The sequence below is a fragment of the Sarcophilus harrisii genome, chromosome 3, assembly GCF_902635505.1.
Source record: "Sarcophilus harrisii chromosome 3, mSarHar1.11, whole genome shotgun sequence".
NCBI lineage: Eukaryota > Metazoa > Chordata > Mammalia > Dasyuromorphia > Dasyuridae > Sarcophilus > Sarcophilus harrisii.
The window spans coordinates 286,881,008-286,904,330 of NC_045428.1; the positions used below are offsets into that span (position 1 = coordinate 286,881,008).

The 23,323-nt window shown below is 34.8% G+C and overlaps 1 protein-coding gene across 5 annotated transcripts in view; it reads right to left on the reverse strand.

The window, feature by feature from the left end:
* CD47 (CD47 molecule) overlaps nucleotides 1-23,323 on the reverse strand; it is an 85,688-nt gene that overhangs the window by 38,473 nt on the left and 23,892 nt on the right. For all 5 annotated transcript variants that reach the window (XR_004232977.1, XR_004232976.1, XM_023498976.2 and 2 more), the window contains exon 3: nucleotides 11,691-11,780. Coding sequence is in view for 3 of the 5 variants with exons in the window: in XM_023498976.2 (XP_023354744.1) it covers nucleotides 11,691-11,780 (90 nt within the window). In the remaining 2 variants the exon portion in view is untranslated. The remainder of the gene's footprint in view (nucleotides 1-11,690; nucleotides 11,781-23,323) is intronic.

Consider the following 23,323-nt stretch of genomic DNA (forward strand, 5'->3'; position numbering starts at 1 on the left):
TTTTGTCCACAGTATAAGATTTTACACACTGCTGGCATACCCTTTAATCCTCAACAACAGGCAATAGTGGAGAAGAGAAAAAGACATTAAGACGCTCCTCCAAAAACAAAAGAAAGAGGGAGCCACAGGTAACCTTAGAGAACTTCTAAATCTAGCCCTTTATACTATTAACTTCTTGATTTTTGACAAAGGTGCACTGGCTCCGGCAGTCAGGTTTTATAACCCACCAGAAGGGCAGTGTCCAGTGCAAGCAGCTCCACTATCTTTAGATAATCGCCAGGTGATGTGGAGAGACCCAGAAAGTGGTGAATGGAAGGGACCAGATAGGTTAACTGGGAGGAGAGAGTTTGCTTGTATCTCTACAGATGGAGAAGGAATCAGATGGGTGCCAACAAGCCGTATTCACCTTGTCCATTGGAGAGAAACAGAGGAGATCCTTGAAACGAAGGAAAAGACCCAAGAAACATAGGGTAGTTCTGTTGTTGACTGTGCCCAACACTGAAAGAGCATGGCAGTTATGGCATTTAACTCATGGACATCAAAAATTGTTGCACTTCAAAACCCTCAGGAATCATTGGAATCCCTGAGATATGAAAAGATTGTTGTAGGACATCAAAACCCTCAGGAATGATTGGATTCTCTGAGACATGATAAGACTGGTGTAAGACTTGAAAACCCTCAGGAATCATTGGATTCTCTGAGACATGATAAGACTGTTGTAGGACTTGAAAACCCTCAGGAATCATTGGATTTTCTGAAAAAATGAAAAGACTGTTGCAGGACTTCCTAAACTTGTGGGGATCATTGGATTCCCTGACATGTGAAGCAATGGACAATAGATTGGTTTTGGACTATCTCTTGGCTGCTGAAGAAGGCGTATGTGTGACTGCTGTTTACATACCCTCCTTCTAGGACTTCTGGCAATCTTTTACAACACCATGTTGATTTATATTGTTTGTTATACTACTACTTGCATGTACAATTCATGTTTGTTGCACCACACTGAGCCTGCACTGGTTGTGGGGAGAGTCACCACTAATAACCTGTGCGTTATTGCTATGTGGTTGTGTAATATCTCCCATGCTGATGGGTTTGTGCATAATAAGACCCTTCAGCCCAGAAACCCGCTAGCAATCCCCTCTTCCCTTTGGTGCTTTTCATCTCCCTTCCTGAGATGTCAGGGAGGGCTTGATCACCTCCTTTTTTGGGTTCTTATCTCCCTGAGAAGTCAGGGATGGTGTATCCACCTGTATTCTAAAACAAAAGAAAGCGGGAGATGTAAAGGGATGAAAATCTGAGTTGATGCACTGAGGTCAGACAACCAAGCACTTAAGGCTAACTACTGATTGGACAATACTCTTTTAGCATATGCTTGGAAAATGACCTTTCCCACTATTCTGTGCTGGTTCAATCTTTTGATGTATACAAAGAATTGTGGGAAGGATTAGGGGGTGGAGTATGACAAGCCAGAGTCGCTTTGGAGGTAGATGAGGAAAAAAGGAGGTCGTGGAGATCCTGCATCCATCCAATTCACTTCTACCCCTAAAGACCAAGAATAAAGACCGAGGCCTTTTGCTTATCCTGACTCTGGCTGATTCTAAGTTATCCAGGGTGCTAACTTGGTCTTCACAAGTAGTAAAACACATTATTTACAAAACACAACACAATAAAAATAGTAATCAGTTCAAGAAATGTAACCAAGAGGTAGAGATCCAATAATCTCTTATTCGACTTAATAATGACTTAATAATGAAACCTTACATGAGTGAGTCAAAGAATCTATCATAAGAATAAGTAATACTTATGAGAAAGAAAACAATAATGATGAAACATAGCAAAATTTCCAGAATATAGCTAAAGAAGTCCTCAGTGGATAAATTATAACTCTAACAACAAACATTAACAAACAGAAAAGGAGAGGATAATTGAACTGAGTAAATGTACTTTCAAAAATTAGAACCAAAACAAACCCAAAATAAGCACCAAAAAGTGATTTAAGATTAAATATAGAGATAATTTAGAAAATAAAGACTATAGAAATGATCAAACTAAAAAAAAAAAATTTTTTTTTAAAAGCTGATTCTTTGAAAAGCCAAATATTGGCTATATGACCACAACAAGTCACTTAATCTCTCAGCATCTCCAAGCAACTCTTCGACTGCATATGCAGAAAAAATACTACTCTCCATCAGAGAGAGGGAATTTCCACAGCGAGAAATTCCTGAACTGCTGAAATCAAAGTACGTCCAAATCACCACATACTCTCCCCCACACATACACACTTCAAAACTTGTTTTACACAGGACATTCAGCTCATTTTATAAGAAAGAAGTAAGGGGATAGCCTAACAGCTTGCTGGATGTTAGAAGAAATATCAACAATGTAGGAGTAAGTATTTTTTGTACATTTTCCATAAGTGGATAATCTACATGCCAGTAATTGACAGATAATTAATGTTAAAACATTTTTATATTTATGCTATAATATGATTACTATGGATAAAAATAACCAAAAAGGGGGGGGAAATAAGCTTAAAGGAACTTTGGGGGTAAAGTCATAAATTAGCCATCTAAAATAATCACCTCTCCATGTTTCAGAGATACTACCTAGCATAGCAAATGGCTGGATTTGGAAGCACAAAGACCCTGATTCAAGTATCTATCTCTTCTGACACAAAAAGAGAACACTGGGCAAATGCCCTTAACCTCTCAGCCCTTTGGGTAACTCTCTTAAGATGAGAAAGGTTTCAAAAAGAAGGAATTTGGTCATCAGGAATTACCTACACTAATTAAATCACAGGTTAAGTCCCTATGTCCTATCTTTTAGAAGTCATGGAAATTTTAAAAGGTTGCAGCTGACATTTTGAAAACTATTTTAAGACCAGAAAGAATCTAAATCAATCAATAAGCATTTGTAAGCATCTATTCTGGGTAAGGCAATATATGAAATGCTAGGCATATTAAAAAAAAAAAAAAAGGCAAAAGATGGTCCTTGACCTCCAGGAACTTACAATTTAATGGGGCAAATAGGATACAAATAAATGTATACAAAACATATGTAGGATAAATAGGAAATAACAGAGGAAAGGCATTAGAATCAAGATGAATTGGTCAAGGAAGTGTTCTTTCTATGTGCAAAATATTCCATAGCACTCTGGATTTTATCTTTGCCTCTATCATAGGTTTTAGAACACAATTGTCCATGTTCATACTGTACCCTTCCCAGTCAATAATAAGCTAACTGAAAGAAGGAACTATTGTTTTTCATCTTCATATTCCCAATACCTACTGGTATCTGGCATAAAGAATGCATTTAACACATTTTTTTGTGTTGAATGTGGAAATTTTTCATAGTCTTTCTCCTTGCTTCTCTGCCCACACTCCCTTGGAACTTGTGTGCTTACTCCTCACATTTTTTTTTTTTTTGCCAGGGAAGATACCATAAGAAGAAATCTCACAACTCCTGCTCTCCTAGGATTGCCAATGTCATCTGGGAGGGGAACTAAGTGGAAGGGACCCAAAAGCATAGAAAATAGCGTCTTCTCTGTATACAAGGGAAATATACCATGTACTTCTATAACAATTTTCTTTCTGAGTATATTACATAAATAGTTTGAAACAGTCATGTAGATCTATAAATCAGAGCCTATCACTGCTTTTCTTAACCTCTGAATGAGCCATAAAACCTTTTTCAGATTTTAATTTAGTGGATAAAAGCCCCAATAAGGAAAAACCCACATAAGACTATTTCAAGCATAATTGGCCATTCTTAAAGCATTAATTTTTTTAAAAAATTATTTGAAATTCAAATTCCCTAGATTTACAAAATATGGGGGGGGGAGGGGAAGAAGGAGAAGGAGGAGTGGAGAATAAGCATTTATTAAATACTTACTATGTGCCAAACATGATTATAAATACTTTAAAAATATTAACTTGTTTGATCTTCGCAACAACCCTATAAAAGTTGGTGCTACTCTTATCCCCATTTTGAAGATGAAGATTCAGAAACATAGAGGTTAAATGAAACATAGAAGTTAAGTGACTTGGCAGGTTACACAGCTACAAGTTTCTAAGGCTGGATCAGAACTCAGGTTTTCCTGATTCCAGTGCAGTGCTTTAACCCCGAAGTTACATCAAAAAATGAAATCCACTGTCTAATTTTCCATATAATAACCATCCAACATGTTGGATAATAGCTATAACTAATTTCTAATAAAAAAATCTTTGCTTCTAAGACTAATTATTATATTTTTGCTCATTAAACAAAAATCTCTAATATGCATTAGCATAATCTTCCTGATTCTCTAGCAATCACTATCTTTGAAAAGCAAGTTCAATTTTTTTTTTTTTGGTCAGTTGACATCACTAAAATTTCCTTAGTCAACCTTGCAAAGTATTGCTTTCCTTTTTATATATTATGTGGTGTCCTGTTAACTAGCCTATTCATAAATTCTTGCAGTATAGAAGGTGGAAAAAAAAAACTGGTTTTGATGCACAGTAAAACCTCTAGGGCCCTTTTATCTATGACCTTTTTCTCTGTTAGATAAATCAATCTAACTTATTAAAAAGTACTCTATAAGTTAAAGATGGCAACTGTAACAAATGTAAGCTACCTTCAAACATTTTGGACCCAAGCAAAACTTAGAGCTTAAATTTAGACCTTACTGTACTAGACTGGCACACAGAACATTATTTAATTTGTTGTTGCTACATTCTAGCTGCTTTGTGGCAGAATCTACTTCTCAATTTATAAAACCTGCTGCTTTTACAAGACTTCAGAAAGTGAAGAAAAATCACTGAATTAAAATAAGTCATTATAGAAAATAATAGCTGTAATTTTTTTTAAAATAAGCTTTTAATTTTAAATTGTTCGTTCCATCACTGTTTTGAGAAGACAAACAAAACAAAACAACAGTCAACAAGCATTTGTTAAGCAAATTTAAGCTAGGCACTATGCTTAGTACTGGCAGTACTGACAGTAAGAAAGGCAAAAACACTTTCCCTGCCACACTGGAAAAAGTCCTGACATTCTGGTGGAAAAGATAATATGCAAATAATTATGCACATATAAAATATATATTGAGCAGATGGAAGGTAATCATAACAAGGAAGGCACTAGTGGGAGGAGGGACAGGGGAAGAAAAAGAAGAAAAGAGATTGGGAGTCTTGCGGGAAGCTAAGAGGCAAAGAGGAGGAGGAAAAGTTTTCTAAAGATTTAGAACAAAGAGGAGAAGGCAACTGAGCTGAAAGATGGAGTGTTGTTTGAGAGGAAGAACAAGTAGATTGTTGTTAATGGATGTTTAGAGAGCATGGAAAAGAGTCAATTGTAAGAAATAAAGGAGAATCACGGTTGCAAATGTCTTTGAAGATCAAACACGGTTTTAGATTTGATTCTAGAGTTAACAGAAAGCCACTCAGAGTTTAATGAATAGGGAGTGTAACATGGTCAGATATATACTATATTGTAAAGAAATAAATGTAAATAAAATACTATTTCATTTATATAACTAAAATATAAATGAAATATGGCCACTTTATCTCAACAATCCTTGGGAAGAAAGTATTATTATTTTCCCATTATTCCCAAATAGGCTGTCCTAGTGAGGGGATGAATTGAACTCAGGTCTTCCTGACTCCAGGTCCAATACTCTATCCAGTGTGTCACCTAGCTGCTTTGTTGAACTGATCTCTAATTCTGTCTCAGACATTTAATGCTAAGTGAACTTGGGTAAATTACCTCTCTCAACCTGTTTCTTCATCTGTAAATTGGAGAAAATAACAACACTTACTTCACAAGGTTGTGGAGAAGATCAAATGAGTTAATATATGCCAAGAACTTTATAAACCTTAAAAGAGGTATATAAATGTTAGCTATTAAATCCAGCAGCTGTCTGCACAGGAATGAAATGAGCAAATTATGGACTTCACCTTTTGTCACTAAAGTTAATTAAGGGAGCAGAGACTTTTGTAATTTCTTCACTAAAAGAAAGAGGTCTAGAAAGCCCTTCCACGAGTAACATTTCCAGAATCGCATAATTTGAGAGTTGGAAGGGACCTCAACGGACTTCCACTCTAATCTATATAAGACATGAATCTTTATTGTTAGAACATATTTAATAAACTTTTGCTATAAGACATCCAAAGAGGAAGAATTCACTACTACTCAAAGCAGCCCACTCCACTTGTGTACAGCTTTAAGCATTAGCGAGTTTTCCCTATTGTCAAGCTTAAATTTAACTCTATACAATCCCCGAATAATGGAAGAGAAGCAACAAAAGACATTTAATATATCTGCCACTGAGAAGAGAGATAAGGAGATAGACCGACTTCTAGCATAAAGAATGATGATTTTATTCAAATTTAGGAAGATGAAAAGAGACCCACTGAAAAGAATTGGGGAACAGAAGTAGGAGAATAAATTACTAATGTCTCAAACAAGATTTTATGAACTTCTGAATGTCTTAATCACTAACTGCTCATTCAAAATCGTCAACACCTGAACTTGCAATCATAGGATCATAGAACTGGAGTTGAAAAACACTTCATAGGCCATTTAATTTAACTCCTTAATTTCACAGATGAGGATACAGAGCCCAGAAAGATTAATTAATTTGTCCCAGCTCACACAGGTAGTATGAGGAATGGGATTTAGTCACTGTTATTTTTTTCTCCTAGTATTATGCTGCTTCCCATCTACAACTTTCTGCTATATTCTCTATATTAGTCTTCACTGTCACTAACATTTTGAATGTCCTTGAATAAGTCACTTTCCATTAACCCTAATCTTCAGCTTCCTTAACTCTAACATGAGGAGGTCAGACTGAGTGACCTCTTTCTAAAGCTTTTCCTAACTGTACAATTTTATGGTTTTATGACTGGATAATTGAAAGCAATGATCTAGCTAAGGAGAAAAAATACATAGGTCAAATCTGAGGTTAGAAAATAAACTGGCAATAGTAATTAGAATAATGACAATGTGGAGATGGTATTCTTGGTAGATTATCAGTAGGGCATGCCCCTGGAGTACTCTTTTGGTTGTTGTGATAGATTTGCATTACTCCAGCCAAACTCCCTCACCTCCTTGCAACTGTTAAGTGTTGGGGAGGCAACTGGTAAAATCTAGGATCTAAACTATGGGATGAATAAAATCTAAGTGGAGCTAGGGGACCAAACCTATGCCCTTGGCCTAACATAATTCTTTAAACAACTGAACTATGCAGCCACAGAAATATATACATTTTATTCAAAATATTTAACAGGCTTAGAATTTAATTTTGAATTGTGGTACATGCTATAAAAAATAAGTCTAAAATAATTTAGTGATGGAAAAAATGTAAGGTGTATTCAAGGAAAAAGAAAAATATATCTAGATTACTAGATGATTTTTAAGGTCCTTTCCATGACTAATAAATATAAAGAAAGGTCTAAAAGGATGAGAAGGAGGAGTTTAATTTGGTGACAAAACATAAGAGGGAAATGTTTTATTTTTATTTTCTGACACGGACTTCAAATAAACAAACAATAGGTAAAACTACTATGCTTCAATACACATTCAGTCTCTATAACTCTTTCCCTGGATGCAGAAGGCTTTTTTCATCACAAGTCTATTGGAATTGTTTTGAATAACCTCATTGTATAAAAGAATCATATTCACCAGTTGATCATCACATAATTTTGTTGTTCCTGTGTACAATATTCTCCACTGAGCAGCAGTTAATGTAAGTTTTTTCCAGTCTTTTCTGAAATCAGCCTGCTCATCATTTCTTTTAGAATGAATAATATTTCTTTACATTCATATACTAAAAGTTATTTAGTTCCCCAACTGATGTGCATCCACTCAATTTCCAGTTCCTTGCCACCACAAAATTTTTACACAAGTGGGTACTTTTCCCTCTTTTATAATCTTTTTGGGATACAGACCCAGTAGTGAGACTGCTGGATCAAATGGTATTCACAGTTTTTATTTCTTCTTATTCCTCTCTGTTAGCCAACAAGAGAATAGTCTGCAAGTACTACAATGACAATTTCTTTCTTTTCTCTTCCATGTTACCATGAAAAAGCAGATAAAGTTTGACCTTCCTCTCTACAATGGCTCCTAGAGTTGAGCCAAGGAATGGAAGTTAGATATTACAGTCACATTCTCTCATTTTCTTTCTCTCCTAGGAGCTTCGTGGTCTTTTGTTTAGGTACAACAATTAGGACTGCAAGAAGTAATCTAGGGCCATCTTCTTTCTAAGGATAATTGTATACCTTAAACTTTTTTGATTATTGTTCAAGCTTCTATTTTTATTATAAAGAATCATTTTCAAATAGTGCTCATAGAAATCAGAAATTCCCATTAACTCATCCTCAGGAAAAACTGTGTTTCTTTTGTTTAGTTCTCCTTTGCTAGGCTTCTATGTCCAAACCCTAAAAGTCCCATTTTTAGAGCCATTATCCCTAATAGATTTGGAGTATAGCAGACTAATTAAGATGTGTAAAAGTATAAAGGCACATAGAAATAATACTTTTTGACTTTTTGAAAGGGGATTTAAATTGAAAAGAAGGGCGAGAAAATTACCTTTAGGGATATCCAGATAGAGATATATACCAAACTAATTAGCATAGAGAAGAACTACAAAGGAAGAATATCACTTAGACACTTAGAAGTAAAAGAATACAAAATCCAAGGAAACAAGAAAAACAAACAAAAAATCCATGGCCTCAGACAGCTATAAACAAACGCACCGCACCATGTGTGGAACATGAGGAAGACTAATTAGAAAGTACTGCAATACAAGGAGGTATATTGACCTCATCATAATTATCACTAAAATCTAAGGATGTTTGGCCCTTTTGTATCTTCTAGTTCATTGTTCCTGATTTTGACCTCTGGAATCAAGGAAAATAAATAGAATCACTCTCTCATTTGACAAATCCTTGAAGGGTTATCATTGAATCAAAGCTAGAACAAGTGGAATTTATGTAACATTTTAGATAGTGAAACTATGAATTACCCAAGGTCACACATGACCTGAACAAGTAAGATATGAACTCAGTTCTTCCTTACTCCAGCCCTCTATCCACTCTGCTAAGTGATTTAGAGCTGAAAGGGACCTCAGAGACCATTTAATCCAACTCCTATATCTTACAGATGAGAAATCCAAGGCCCAAAGAGGTGAAGTCAAAATCCAATCATAGACAATAAGCATCAGAGGTGGTATATGAACCTGCTGGGCATTTCTTCTCCTCTTCAGACTAAAAACCCCCAATCATTTCAAATGATCCTTACGGGACATAGACTTAAAATCTCCCTAATATCCCAGTTGCTCTCTTCATGCCAACATGCCAAAATTCTCCTTAAATTATGACAGCCAGAACTAAACTTGATACTTTATATCCCCTCTTAATACAGCTTAAAACTGCATTAGTCATTTTAGCTGTCTAATCTCATTGCTGATTTACACAGAGTTGAAAATCGACTAAAAATCCCAGATCTTTTCCAAATAACCTGCTGCCTAAGCATGTTTCTTCCATCTTGTACTTATAAAGTTGATTTTTTTTTTGACCACGAAAGTTAAACTGTCCATTAAGAATGTCATCTTATTAGATTCAGCCTGTCAATATTCTTTTGGATGCTATCATTCTGTAGAAGTTTTCCATCCCAGCTCTATGTCATCTGTAAAGCTGACAGACTTATCATCTGTTCTTTTATCCACATCATTAATTAAAAACAAAACCAAACAAACAAAAAATCCAATCAACTGCATATAGTCAAAGACAATTTTGTAAAATGCTCCAATGAAGACAAATGCTGAGTTCTATCTTTTCCAAAAACAAAGCACTTGGTAATCGGAGTTGTCCTAATAATAATTTAATCCTTCAAAATACATAAGAACCAACATGGGAAATTAGATTTTGGAACTGATTCTCACCAACTGGTAGAATCCGGCTGAAGATGTGAAAATGACTCTGATCTGGAGGGAAGTGGCTATTTCACTTTGTACTTTGGAATACAGGAGATGAAAAATGCTACAATCTGATACGCATGCTTGATTTTGGGAGAGGGGGCATTCAAAGGATTCAACTGAAAAGATAGGATGGATAATTTGCATAGGAGAAGTCACCCAATAAGATGGGTACCTCTAAATTATGAAATTTTGAAGATGGAAAGAAAAAGAATTGTGATGACAAGAAATAAAGAACTCACTAACCAAATTATGAAAACACATGAACAAGGAATGGAACTAAGAGCAGGTCACTGAGAAACAATGCAGAAAGCTTGGCAAGAAGAGTGTCAGGATGTTTACCATGAGCAGAAAGTCTGGTGAACAAAACTAAAGATAACAGAAAGTGATTTTTAAAAAAGTCTTTTTGGGAAAAATAGGAAGGTCAGAGAGTGGAAAGGATCACTATTTTGGAAAAACATGATAATAACTGATTTCAGAAAGAAGATAGAGCGGCCTATTTTTTTTTTTTTTTTTTTTTTTGCTTTAGGGAAAAGCAATTGGTTGGATTAGAACAGCTGTACACAGCAGAGACCAGTGCCAGAGATAATATAAGTGTGAGGGCACTGAGGAATCATTTCACATATCTGAAAGAGGCAAAAATGCCAAAATTCTGAAATCTTTATTCATCTCAATGAGTAGCAACTTAATATCTAATATGTACAAATATATATAGCACATATTTTTTAAATTTACCCTATCAATACTTCCAGATAAAAGATTTGTTACAACTACAACTTTGGAAATTCTCATTTCTATCATTAATAAGTAAAAACTCAATTAATAGAATTATCTTAAAAAGTAATTGTGTAAACACAAAGAAATTTTCCCTAATCCTAACAAATTCAACAAATATTTACTAAGACTTCACTAAGCACAAATCATCACAGCTAGGTGTTACAAAGATAAACAAAACAAAACAAAAAAACAGAGAAACTAACATTGGAGGATATCTAATATACCTTCAATAAAAATGATTACTAATAGTCAATGCTAAATGAAGCAATTGAACGTTAGTATTTGGTATGAATGATCCCATGACTAAACATTCAAATGATTAAGGAAAATTAGTATTTTCAATGACCTTTGATTTGATCAGTATAGAGAAGTTCTGTTAGGGAAATTGGTTACACTAATACATACCAAACCTCACCTATAGTCTTGAGGGTTAGAATATAGCCTGATGCTCACATAGATTAAATGACTTTCTAATTACATAGCTTGCAAATGTCATAATTGGGATTTGAACTCAGGTCTTTCCTGCCTCCAAATAAACATTTTATTCAGTATAGTACAGTGCTTCTTAGCAGTAAAAATTCCTAATATTGTATTTTCTCAAGATTCACTTGTTATATTGGGAAGTTTAATTATGGTTAAATAGTTCATTAAATTCAATATATTGTGATAAAAACCATTAAAACACATGGTACTGTCTCTTTATCTTTAAAAAGGTAAAGGAAAATACCCTTGGAACCTGAAAGTATGCTAGGGAAGGAAGTGAGTGGGCCTATTCAAAAGATTAAGTAAAGCACAAACAACTGCAAAACATTTTTATTTTATCACACTGGCACTGTTTCAGAACCACATATCATTAGCAAAATGATTTCACTGAATATTTCTCTACCACAGTGTCCAAAGAACCAAGCAATTTTACTACTAAAATGTATATAAATAAGAAAAGGAATTGACTTATTTTGGTACTTACTCACAATACCGAATTGACCCCAGGAAAGCAGTATAGCCAAAATCGGGAAGATAACGATGAGAATGTTTTCTTTTGGATAAAACCATGAAACTTTGAAGAAAAAAGAGAAATATGCATTAAGTCTCATATTCAGCTTAAGTACCGCAAATTAATTTAATACAACCAAATTTTATTGCAGTAAAGGAAAAATGACTGTAGATCCTTAATATATATATAAGCCTAAAAATGTGGTATAGTACATTTCCAACTAATTATGTAAATTACTTAGTTTCACAGGATCATACATAGCTCTTAAACTTAAAGGACCTTGGGGTATAAACTGTTTCCTTATTTATCATATGATCTAAAAGGTCCAACAATCTATAATTCCATGAAAATGTCTTAATTTCTAAAAAAAAACCAAAAACAAAAAACAGATTTCAGCATATTTTCCATAATTTGTGCTTGAAGAATTGTTAGCTTTCAAACATTTGCATTAATAAGATGAATAAACAGATTATTCACAAAGTCAGACACAAAAAGCAACTACATTTGACGATCAAATGTTTTTGTCTTTGCTTTTGCATATTTTATTTATAAAAATGTTTTTGTATTTGCTTTACAGAGCCATACAGATATGGCTGATGTTATAGGAAGTCACAATGTATTCAAACTACACTGTGAAAATCTGACTTGGGAAGAACTAGAAAACAAAACACTTTCCTCCCACTAAGTGTAAATCCTCCCTGCAATTTATTACATGTAAGGAATAGATCTAATGCAAAATGATGCTAGGAATATGAAAAAAAGATTTTTAACAGATAAAGTATATAGAAGGAGTAGGAATGTCAAAACTGAAATTAAGTACATTAAATATATGAATAAATATTTTCTTCCATCTTTCTAATGAAGCACAAATCAAAAATATTAATGGAAACATATTTCAACACATTAGAAATAGCACATAGAATTTTTAAAGACACTGAAAATCAATATAGATGGCATCTGGTAAACTATACTTCATTATTAAATATGCCCATTGTAAAATTAATTCCTCTAGCAGTTGAGCATAAAACAATAATAACAATAACCATAACCACAAGAAAAACTACATTTATATGAGTTAAGCTTTTAAGGTAAGTTATATGTTATCTCATTGAGCCTCTCAAGAGACTATAGAGATAAGTACTATTATCCCCATTTTATAAATGTGTACAGTGAGATTCAAGAGAGGTTGTATCTTGCACATGGTCAAGCAACTAGTAAAAATTTGAGATTTAAAATCCAAGTCTTCCTGATTCCATATCCACGCTACTAACACAATCTACAATGTTCTCCCAAACTCTGTTTCCACTTGGAAGAATCTGGTACTTTCCAAAAACTCCCCCTAGAAATGCCTAATAACTCAATGAAATTCCCTCTGCTCCCTTTATCACTTCATTGTCCTCCATTATCAACATATGCCAGTAAAAATTCTACACCTACAAATAAGCAGAAAGCTAAACAAGTAACCCTTGGTTCTTAAACAACATATAATAAATCTTATCTTTCAACATAAAAGTTACAAAATTAAAAACCAATGAAATGTTCATATTGATCAATAAATAGCAAACATGCTGCCATTAGAAACTCCAATACAGAAATTGCTTAGTTACTTTTTTAAGCAGTACCTACTTATGTTTTTCTTAATTTAAGAAGGTATTCAATAATTGTAATGTTGATCACGAGTACTGTCCAATAAAAGTTTAATGACTAAAAGAAAATAATGCTGCAAAATTGTCTGACTTTATACTGAATACCTGCACACTGAGAAAAATGTTCTAGCATAGCAGAACTACTGAATGTCTTGACTTTTCCATTATTCTACTTTATTTAATGAGGTGAATACTGCATATTTTCCTCAGTTAAAATCCTACCAGAAAAGGAATTATGCTTCTGTTTATACTTGTCTTCCCACAAGTAAACTGATTTTTAAAGGTCTTGTGCCATGATTATTACATTTAATAGGAATATTAACTATTACAGGGTGGTAAATTATGAATGAAAGAGATTAGTTAAGTTCTAATATTTTGTAATATACTTTCATTGACTGATATACAAAACTGGGCTAGGAAAGGAAACAATAAAGCCTTGTCCCAAATTATTAGTTTTATATAAGTAATAAAGTTATAATATTTTTAAAGTTTTATATCATGGTGGGATAAGTTAGACTAACAAATGGGAAGAAAAGGTCAGGGGCATCAAGAATTCTGAATTAGTGTCAGGGTCTCAATGGGGATGAAAAAGAAAGATGGTTCTAAACCTAATCCATTAGGAAAGTAAATAGGTAAAAAATAGGTAAAAAATAGTAAAAAGAGCTGGGGAAGGCTACTCCAGTTTAGAATCCCCATCCTCTTTGGTTATCCTGTCCATAATTAGTCATAGTAAGCATTAAGTGGCAGATATGTGCTAGGCTGGAAAAAATAAAAACAGTCCTTGTTTCTCAAGAAGCTGTGGTTTAACAGTAGAGACAACAAACAATTATGTACAGACAAACTATAAACTGGATATATTAAAGATTTTCACAGAGAAGAACTAAGGAGGGAAAATCTTCATGCAGAAGGAACTTTAGCTGAGTCTTAAAGTATAAGCCAAGAAGCGCAGATGAGAAAGTTAATGAGAAGAAAGGAAGTTAAGATAGCAATTACATACAGACTTCTCAAGGAGTTTAGCAACAAAAGGAAGAGAGATATGGGGCAATAGCTAATAGAAAGAGGATAGGGGAAATATGGGCATGTTTATGGTTAACAGTGAAGTAGTTAGTAGAAAGGGAAAGGCTGAAAATTAGTGACAATAGGTGTGATATATGGAATAGAAGGAATCATTTGTTCTTATAGAAGGGGTTGCTTTGATAAAGAGAAAAATTTTTTCATGTGATAAAGGAGAGAATGGCAAAAAATATCTTAAGAGAGATGACACAAAAAGGAAGGGAGAAGACCTCCGTCTTCCTGTGCAGTAAATGGCCTTAATCTTTTCAATGAAATATGAAACAAGATTCTCAGGTAAGAGGGTGGGGAGACAGAGAACAATGGAAGGGTTGAGAAAGGATAAAAAGATTTGTAAAAATTACTTTGGTAGGTAGGATACTGAATAATTAGTGAAGTTTTAAAGGTTTGCCTTGCTGTAGTGAGGACTCAGTGAGGATTATGTAACAAAAATTTGTAGTGAACCTTGTCCAATAGTCATTATGATCATAATTTTATGATTTTTCTCCAGCTTTCAAAAGTTTGTGAGAAAGAACAAAGGTATATTGTAGGTTTCTCAAAGACGAGATTTGGCAAGGTAAGATCGTCATACAATAAGAGACATGGGAAAAAGCAGTACAAAGCTGGGCTTATTTATCAAGTATCAAACTCAAGAGCTGGAGGGACTGGAGGTCCAGATGGACTGGGTTTAGAATTATCATTCAGTGGGAGAGGCGGAATGACAACAGATTATGATCAAATCAAGGCATTTCAGAGTTCATGAACATGAAAGTGGGACATTTGTGGATTATAACAAGATCACAGGAATAATCATCTTCATGAGTAGTTGTACTGGGGTAGAAGAATAAGTCTTAAAAAATTAGGGAGTAAAGGTATTTGAGGACTTATCATTATTTATGTTGAAATAGTATGAGAAAAGGTATTGGAGATATAAAAGTAATTGTGGGCCAGGCACTGAACTCACTGAGAAAAGAAGGGGATGACCTGAAAGCCCACAGATAACAACTACCAATTTTTATATTGGTGATAAATATTGATTGAATGTCCCTCAAAGGAAAAAAGGTTACTGAGTGATGGCAGTAGGAGTGCCTGGAAATTGTAGTGGGTGGCAAGAAAGATTCTAACCTTCCTACCAGCACCAGTGAATTGGAGGACATAAGTATTTCCAATACTAGAAAGGGTAGTCAGGGAAGCTGTGTCATCAGAAAGGAGCCAAGTCTCAGTGAATAGAAGATGGAGGAAGCGAGGAAGAAAAAGGTTTAAGATAAAGCTAGATGTGACCTATGGAACAGCCATTCTAGAGACCACAGTAAAAAGGGTGAGTAACTTCACCCTGGAATAATTAATATTCCTATTAAATGTAATAATCATGGCACAAGACATGGGCACCTTAGTAAGTGAGGGGCATGGTCTTCAGGGGATTGGAATAAGGAAGGAATAAGTGAAGGATGGAGAACATATTTCAAGCAATGACAACGAGGGTTTCAGAATCAGTGGGAAGAGGAGGGTCTGACATGGTGGAAGTAAATTCATCATTGAAGAATGACTTTAAGCATGTAATCACTGTCCCTAAAGGTTAGGACTGGGAGTAGAGCTGTCCCAGGTGACAGGCAGCTGTGAGTAACAGGAAAGGGGACAAGGAGGTGTCACAGAGATGTAGGTGAGAGTGGATTGAGGATGTACATACACACACACACAAAATGTGTGTGTGTGTATGTCTATAACCTATCTACAATTACATACAATACACACACACACAATGTTGTTCAGTCATGTCTGCCTCTGTGACTTCAGTTGAGGTTTTTGGGGCAAAGATATTGGTGTGGTTTGCCATTTCCTTCTCCAGCTCATTTTACAGATGAGAAAACTGAAGTAAACAAAGTGATTTATCCAGAGTCACACAGCTAGTAGCTGAGACTGAATTTGAACTTAGGACTTCCTGATTCCAGTGCTCTATCTACTGTGCCACCAAGCTACACTAAAATATTTTCACTAATTGTATATATATGTATGTATATGTCATCTTCCCCATAAGATCAAACATTCCTTAGAGATAAGGACTGCTTTTCTTTACTCTTTGTAACCCAGTGCTTAGAACAGTTCTTGGCATGTAGTAAATGCTTAATAAATCCATATTAATCAATTGATCTTCTGGATAGGAAGCCAGTGACAAGAGTGCAGGGCTGGAGAAGAAACAGCTAACAAAAAGCTCTTTTGCCCTTGGAGATTATGTCCTCAGTCAGTTTGAGGTTGAGTGTGGCAAGGACTGTGTCATCCCATGGAAGCAATGGGACTACTCCTCGGGTTCTCTGTGCCTATCTCAAACTTCTCTCCTTTCTATCCACACCCAATTCTACCTGTGAGGAACATGATAAACATGCCCTATTTACATAGCACACAGCATAGCTATAATCCTGGGAACTAGAGAGTTTAAAGTACTATAGTCCCCATTTTATAGATGAAAAAACTGAGTAGCAGAAAGATTAAGTGATTTACCGAATATATACAGATAGCAGGCAGAAGATCTGGAAACAAAAACCAGGTTTTTCTGACACTAAGTCTAAGTGCTCTTTCCTTTATATTATAATATAGAAATGACTTATATACTTCTCTTTGGTGCTGCTGATTTTTTTTTTTTTTTTTGCAAGCATACATGCACACACACACAGAATTCCTCGAGACATCTTAAACCAGTGAGGCAAAACCAGCTTTTGTAAGCATTTCTGACTGGTTTGAATTTGTATATCATGAAAAATAGAAAATGAACCAGGAAATGAAGCAAATAGTAAAGGAAAAATCTCTATGAATCAATGTCAAATGAGCAAAGTAGAAAAATATAATGTACAGGAAAATGCCTACATATACCTGTATGCATATATATGTATACAGATAAGTGCAAGGTCTAACTAATTCTGATGATGATAAGTAGGAGTCTTCAAACAGAGATTAATTCAGTCTTATTTCTTCAGTTACAGTATCAGAGTTTCAGAACTAGAAGAGAACTTAGAGACTCTGTAATTTAAACACCTGGTTTTTAACTGTAAAGATAAGAAAACTGAGGTTCTGAGGCATGAGATTACAAAACCAATTAGTGGGAAATCTAAAACCAGAAACTGCTATTGCAGATTGAGCATAGGACCTGAAAACAGAAAGACTGTGTACTGCTTTTAGTACTGATTGAATAATCTTAATTTCTTTATGTTAGGTGGTACAGTGGAAAGAGCATGAGTCCTGAAATACATGTTCAAATCCTGCCTATAATGCTTATTATCGGTATAACCCTGCGCAAGTTTTAACAGAGCTGGAATTCAATTCTTAATCTGGAAATTAGGAGGGCTCGGTAAGATGACTTCTGGGTCTATCATCTATGGTCTACTAAACCAGACAGTAGGTATGAATTGCACTTCTAGATTCAATTCCCACAAGCTGATGGATGGAATCACAGATAACTACCTCCTGACCTATCAAGGCAATGCTACAGTCACCATTCACTTATGGTGCAGCAAAGTCTGTAACAAAATCTCATAATATTCTTGTGGATAAGATGGTCAAATACTGGCAAGAGGGGTTAACAACATAACTATACTCAAAGAATGTTGATTAGCACATAAACAAATCTTGACTACCAGGTCACTATGGCACTTAACTATTTTTGACAATAATTATTTGATAGTAAAACAAGAACTGTATAAGCTTCAATAATAAACATTGAGCAACCAAATTCTTAAATATTTGAGGCATTATATAGGGACCAACTTCTTCAGGTACAGGAGGAAGTATCCAGAGGTGTTCGGCTGCACACAATCCTTGCTTTTTACATAGGTTGAGAAGTAATCCCATACAACTCTGCCCATTCTAGGGCCATTAAGCTCCAGTGAAAATACTAGAACAAAGATTGTGTCTGGGAGCTTGGATGAATTCTAATCATGTTTTCATTCTACTGATGCCCACTTTAAGTCTACTTAAAATCTTTATCTCTCTTCAAAAAAATATCTTTCCCATCAAAAAATTTATATACCTTTAAAATAGATACCCCCATTCTGACTATTCCTTATCCTCTAGACTCTTTAGTTGGCCAATTACTGTTCCTGGTTACTGTGTTTTGTACTTTAGGAAAAAGGAATTCTACCCCAAGTTGAGAACATTTTAATCTATTGACAGGTTGCTGCATTGCCTAGAAGCTCAAATTCCTAGGGAGTGGGAGAACAAGAAGAAATCAAAGTACATTTGATCATTTGAAAGCATTTTTATGGATAACTTATTGAATATATTTCACACCTAAAGTTTCAGTGTCACTAGATTAATGTCAAAATGGGAGAAGGTCTCCGATGTCCTGCCAGAGTTCAGCTCTTGGCCCTGTCTTTAAGACACACACACACACACACACACACACACACACACACACACACACACACCATTTCTATAACAAGGAACAATACACTGAAGCTATGCTTATTAAATCTGCAGACAGTATGAAGCTGGGCTGAAAGACAGTGTGAACTGAAAGAGATCTACGTAGACTAGAAAAATGGCATGAAACCAACTAAAATAGAATGCAACATAAAGTCATGGAGTCAGTTTCCAAAAAAATTTTTTTTAAATTGTATTTATATAGGATAAGGGACAATTTGACTTGGTAACACTTCACATGAAAATCCTTAAGGGATGAAGTAGAACATAAGAACAAAGTACCAAATCTTACAGTTAAAGGCTGCCAAAGACTAGTGATAAAATGCTAAAAGTATAACATCTATCTTTTTAATAATATGAATCCAGTCATTTGAACATCTGAGTCGGGGAATATCAGTCTCCAAAAAAATTAATGTGAAGGGTTATCCAAAAGACAATGGAGAGGAGCATAGGAGATAGAAAGAGGTTGCAACAGATCACCAATACAGAGGCATGCATAAGCAGCATCAAGAATGGTATCCTAAGAGATGGAATTTTTAAAAATTATGGTCTTTTAATCCAAATACTGATTTTTATCAAGTATAGAAACTCATGCTGTGTCAATTCCTTCCAACAACACAAATAGCAAGCCATCTACACCTGATAGATAGCCTTAGTGAGCTAGCTGCCTGGGGTTGTGAGAAGTTAAGTTTACTTGACCAAGATTACAATGGTAGTATCAGAGGCAGGACCTAAACCCTGATTAGTGCCTTATCCACTATGCTATACTTCCTTCTCCAGAGATGTATGACAGAAGGAAAGAGTGGACTGGCCAAATAGTAAGGGTTAACTAACAATAGTAAGGGTTAAATAAGTATTGGTATTCTTATAATTTCTTTTAAAAAATAAGGACCCTAGCATATTGAGAAGACCTTCAAATGAGGACATTTGGACAAGAGTCACATAGGCTAGAGAAGCATGGAAGACTTATGATGTGCTTAACTGGAGAGAATATCCAGGTAAATGAAATCATAAATCTCTCCAAGTACTTGTAAGGAGAGATGTGAATTCCATATTCTGCAGTGGTCAAATTACATCTGGAATACTGCTTTTAGAATACTATATTTTATTTGCAGAAATTTCTCTGATTAAGACCTCATTTCTCAAACAGAAAACTGAGTCAAATTTATTAAAGTAAGAGCCATTTCCAACGGATAGTCAAATTATTAAACAAGATGATTTTCAGAGGAAAAAAAAATTAAAACTATAAATAGTTATATGAAAAAATGCTCTAAACTATTAATAATTTTGTTGTTGTTCAGTTGCATCCAACACTTTGTAACCCTGAGTACCATAGCATGCCAATACTGCCCATAGGATTTTCTTGGCCAGCATATTGGAATGATTCTCCCTTCTCCACTGGATTATGGCAAACAGCGATCAAATGACTTGGCCAAGATCGCACTAATTAGTAAATAACCAAGGCCAGATTTAAACTCAGATCATCCTGACTCCAGGCCCATCACTCCATAAACTGAGCTACCTAGCTCCCTCCATTAATAATTAGAAAAGGAAATTAAAACAATTCTGAGGTTATCATCTCATAATGAAAATGATAATGACAAATGCTGGAGGAGATATGGGAAAACAGATTCTCTAAGGGCACTCTGGATAGAGCTGTGGACTGGACTAACCACTCTGAAAAATAATTTGGAATCATGCCCAAAAGGCTATAAAACTATGTGTATCCCTTGCACCAAAATGCTGCTGAAAGATCTGTAACCCAAAGAGATCAAATAAAAAGAAAAGAACATATATGTACAAAAATATTTTCAGCAGCGTTTTTTGTGGTAGAAAAGAATTGGAAACAAGAAATGACCATAAAGTGGAGAGAGATTAGAAAACTATGGTATATGAACATAAAAGAAATGATGAAGGGATGGTTTCAGAAAAACCTGGATGACATATGAACTGATGGCAACGTGTCGTGACCCATCTACAAAGTAACAGCAGTACTTCAAAAATAATCAACTGTGAAAGACTTGGTAATTCTGATTAATAAAATGATCCACCAAAACTCCACAGGACTCATGATTCACCTTGAAAGTGAGAACTGAGTATAGATTGAAGCATCTTTTTTTCCTCCCTGGAATATGGCTAGTGTAGAAAAGTATCATAGCTGCCTCAAATGCATAACGGTTTTTGTATTTCTTGCATTCTCAATGGCCAAGAGAGGGATGAAAAGGGGGAAGAATTTGGGACAAAAAAGAAAACCAAAGAGAAAAAGAAGAAAATATTATACTTTATTAGGTATCTAACAAAATGCCTACATTAGGTATTTAACAAAACTATGATGTTTACAAGGGATATGATCAACATGGTGAAAAGTCTGGAATTCAATATATATGAAGAATGGCGGAATAAATTATTGAGGTCTAAATTTAAAAAAAAGACAAGAAAAAATAGTTTGGGAATGGTTAGCAAGTGGAAAATGAAAGAGATATTCTATATATCACATTTCAAGAAGAAAGAGGTAGGAATAATGGGTAAAAGTTATATATTGCACATTTTGGATACAATATAAAAAAATACTTTCTGGCAATTTTATCTGTGCACCAAGCAAATAATACACACACAATGACAAAACTGTAATTCTGGGAAGGCTGTTAAGCTTCCAATCTCCTCAGAAAATGACAGTTACACCATTATGGTCCATTGTCTCTTGGCTACTGAAGGTGGTGTTACAAATGTAAATAAAAAGAACAATAAACCAAATCAAATGCTATTTAATTATACTGGATATGGTTGCCCCTGGAGAAAAGTTGAAAAAAATGTATCTGCCCTCCATCTTTGTAAGGGTGGTGGACTACATATGTGTAAACTGTCAAACCCAAAGTATTGATTGATTTTGTCAGACTGATTTTCTTTTTTTTTCTTTTTTAAAAAATTGTTTGGCACAAGGTTTCATCACTGGATAGGGCCAGGGAAAAGATTATATTAGAAATAAAGGCAATGTAAATGAAATAAGTTAAAAATTATTATATCTTCAATAAAGCAATGGAATACATCATTAAATAATGAACTCTTCATTAAAAGAATTATTTCAGGAGAGTCTAAATGAACATCTATTAGGAAGGCAGAAGTGCATGGAAAATCAAACTAGATGACATCCAGGATCACTTTTAAGATTCTATATTTCTAGGTAGAGACACAATTTGGAAAGCATTAGGTATTTTAGTGACTTCAGAAAATAAGAATTATAGTATAAAAATGTTATTTTGGGACAGATTACTATTTAAAGTAAATGATGAATCAGTAATTATTTTTTTTCATTCCTAAGTCCATCTATTATGTAAATAAACCATATTCTACTTAAGATTCTTATTATTATCCACCATTTCTGTCCTTTCCCAGTTCATCCCACAAGCTAATCCTGAACTCTATAATCCAACAACCCCAGGATAGCAACTTGATAGGCATGACTAAAGCTGCTAATAATAATCTAAAGGAAGAATACAACTGTTATAATATTGGGGGAAATGGAGAGGGAAGCAGATTATTATTGTTTTTTACCGGTCTTGGCAGATGATAGAGTTAATGGAAAATGTAGAGGTTACTAGTTCAATTCTTTCATTTTAGAGATGGGGAAAGTAAGACTTACTATGTCTTGCAAAATGTCATAACAACAATAATTTAAACCCAGGGTCTCCAATTCCGGTAAAATTTCCACTACAAGACTGAAAAGTTAGCCTACACAGAAGGCTGTAATGTGTTCTAGAGAAATGGGGCAGAGAAGGCAGGGAACCTTAGGACATGCTCTTACTCTCTGGTGAGAGCATCCCAATCCCAAGAGATGTTAAATTCTGCAAAAAAAAAAAAAAAAAAAAAGAATGGGAAAGACAGCAGATCTCTTCAATAAAATTAAAGATATCAAGGGAAAGTTTCATGCAAAATGGGCATGATAAAACATAAAACTGATAGAGATTTAACAGAAGCAGAAGAAATTAAGAAGAAATGGCAAGAATTCATTAAAGAACTATATAAGATGGAAGACAGATGGTACAATGGATAGAACACTGGCCTTGAAATCAGGAGGACCTGAGTTCAAATCTGGTCTCAGTTAATACTAGCTGTGTTATTTACCAGCTGGTCAAGCCACTTAAACCCAAAGGCAGGGGGGAGAGGGAAAAAGAAGGGGGAAGAAGAGGGGAAAACAAAGGGAAGAGAGAGAATGAAGGAAAAAGACCAAGGGAGTAGGGAGAGAAAGGGGGAAAGAGAGAGAGAGGGGGGAAAGGGCAAAAAGAGTCAATTAGGCCTTAGAAATTATTGTTAACCATAAGAGTAGTGGAGGGATACAATCCAACTGTGCTATTTGAAACTCTCAAAGATGATGTTGTTAAAGTGATGCACTAATTATGCCAGCAAATTTGGAAAGCAGTGGCCACTGAATTGGAAAAAAAAAATCAGTTTATTTCCCAATCCTAAAGCAGAATAGTGTCAAGGAATGTTCAAATTACTGAA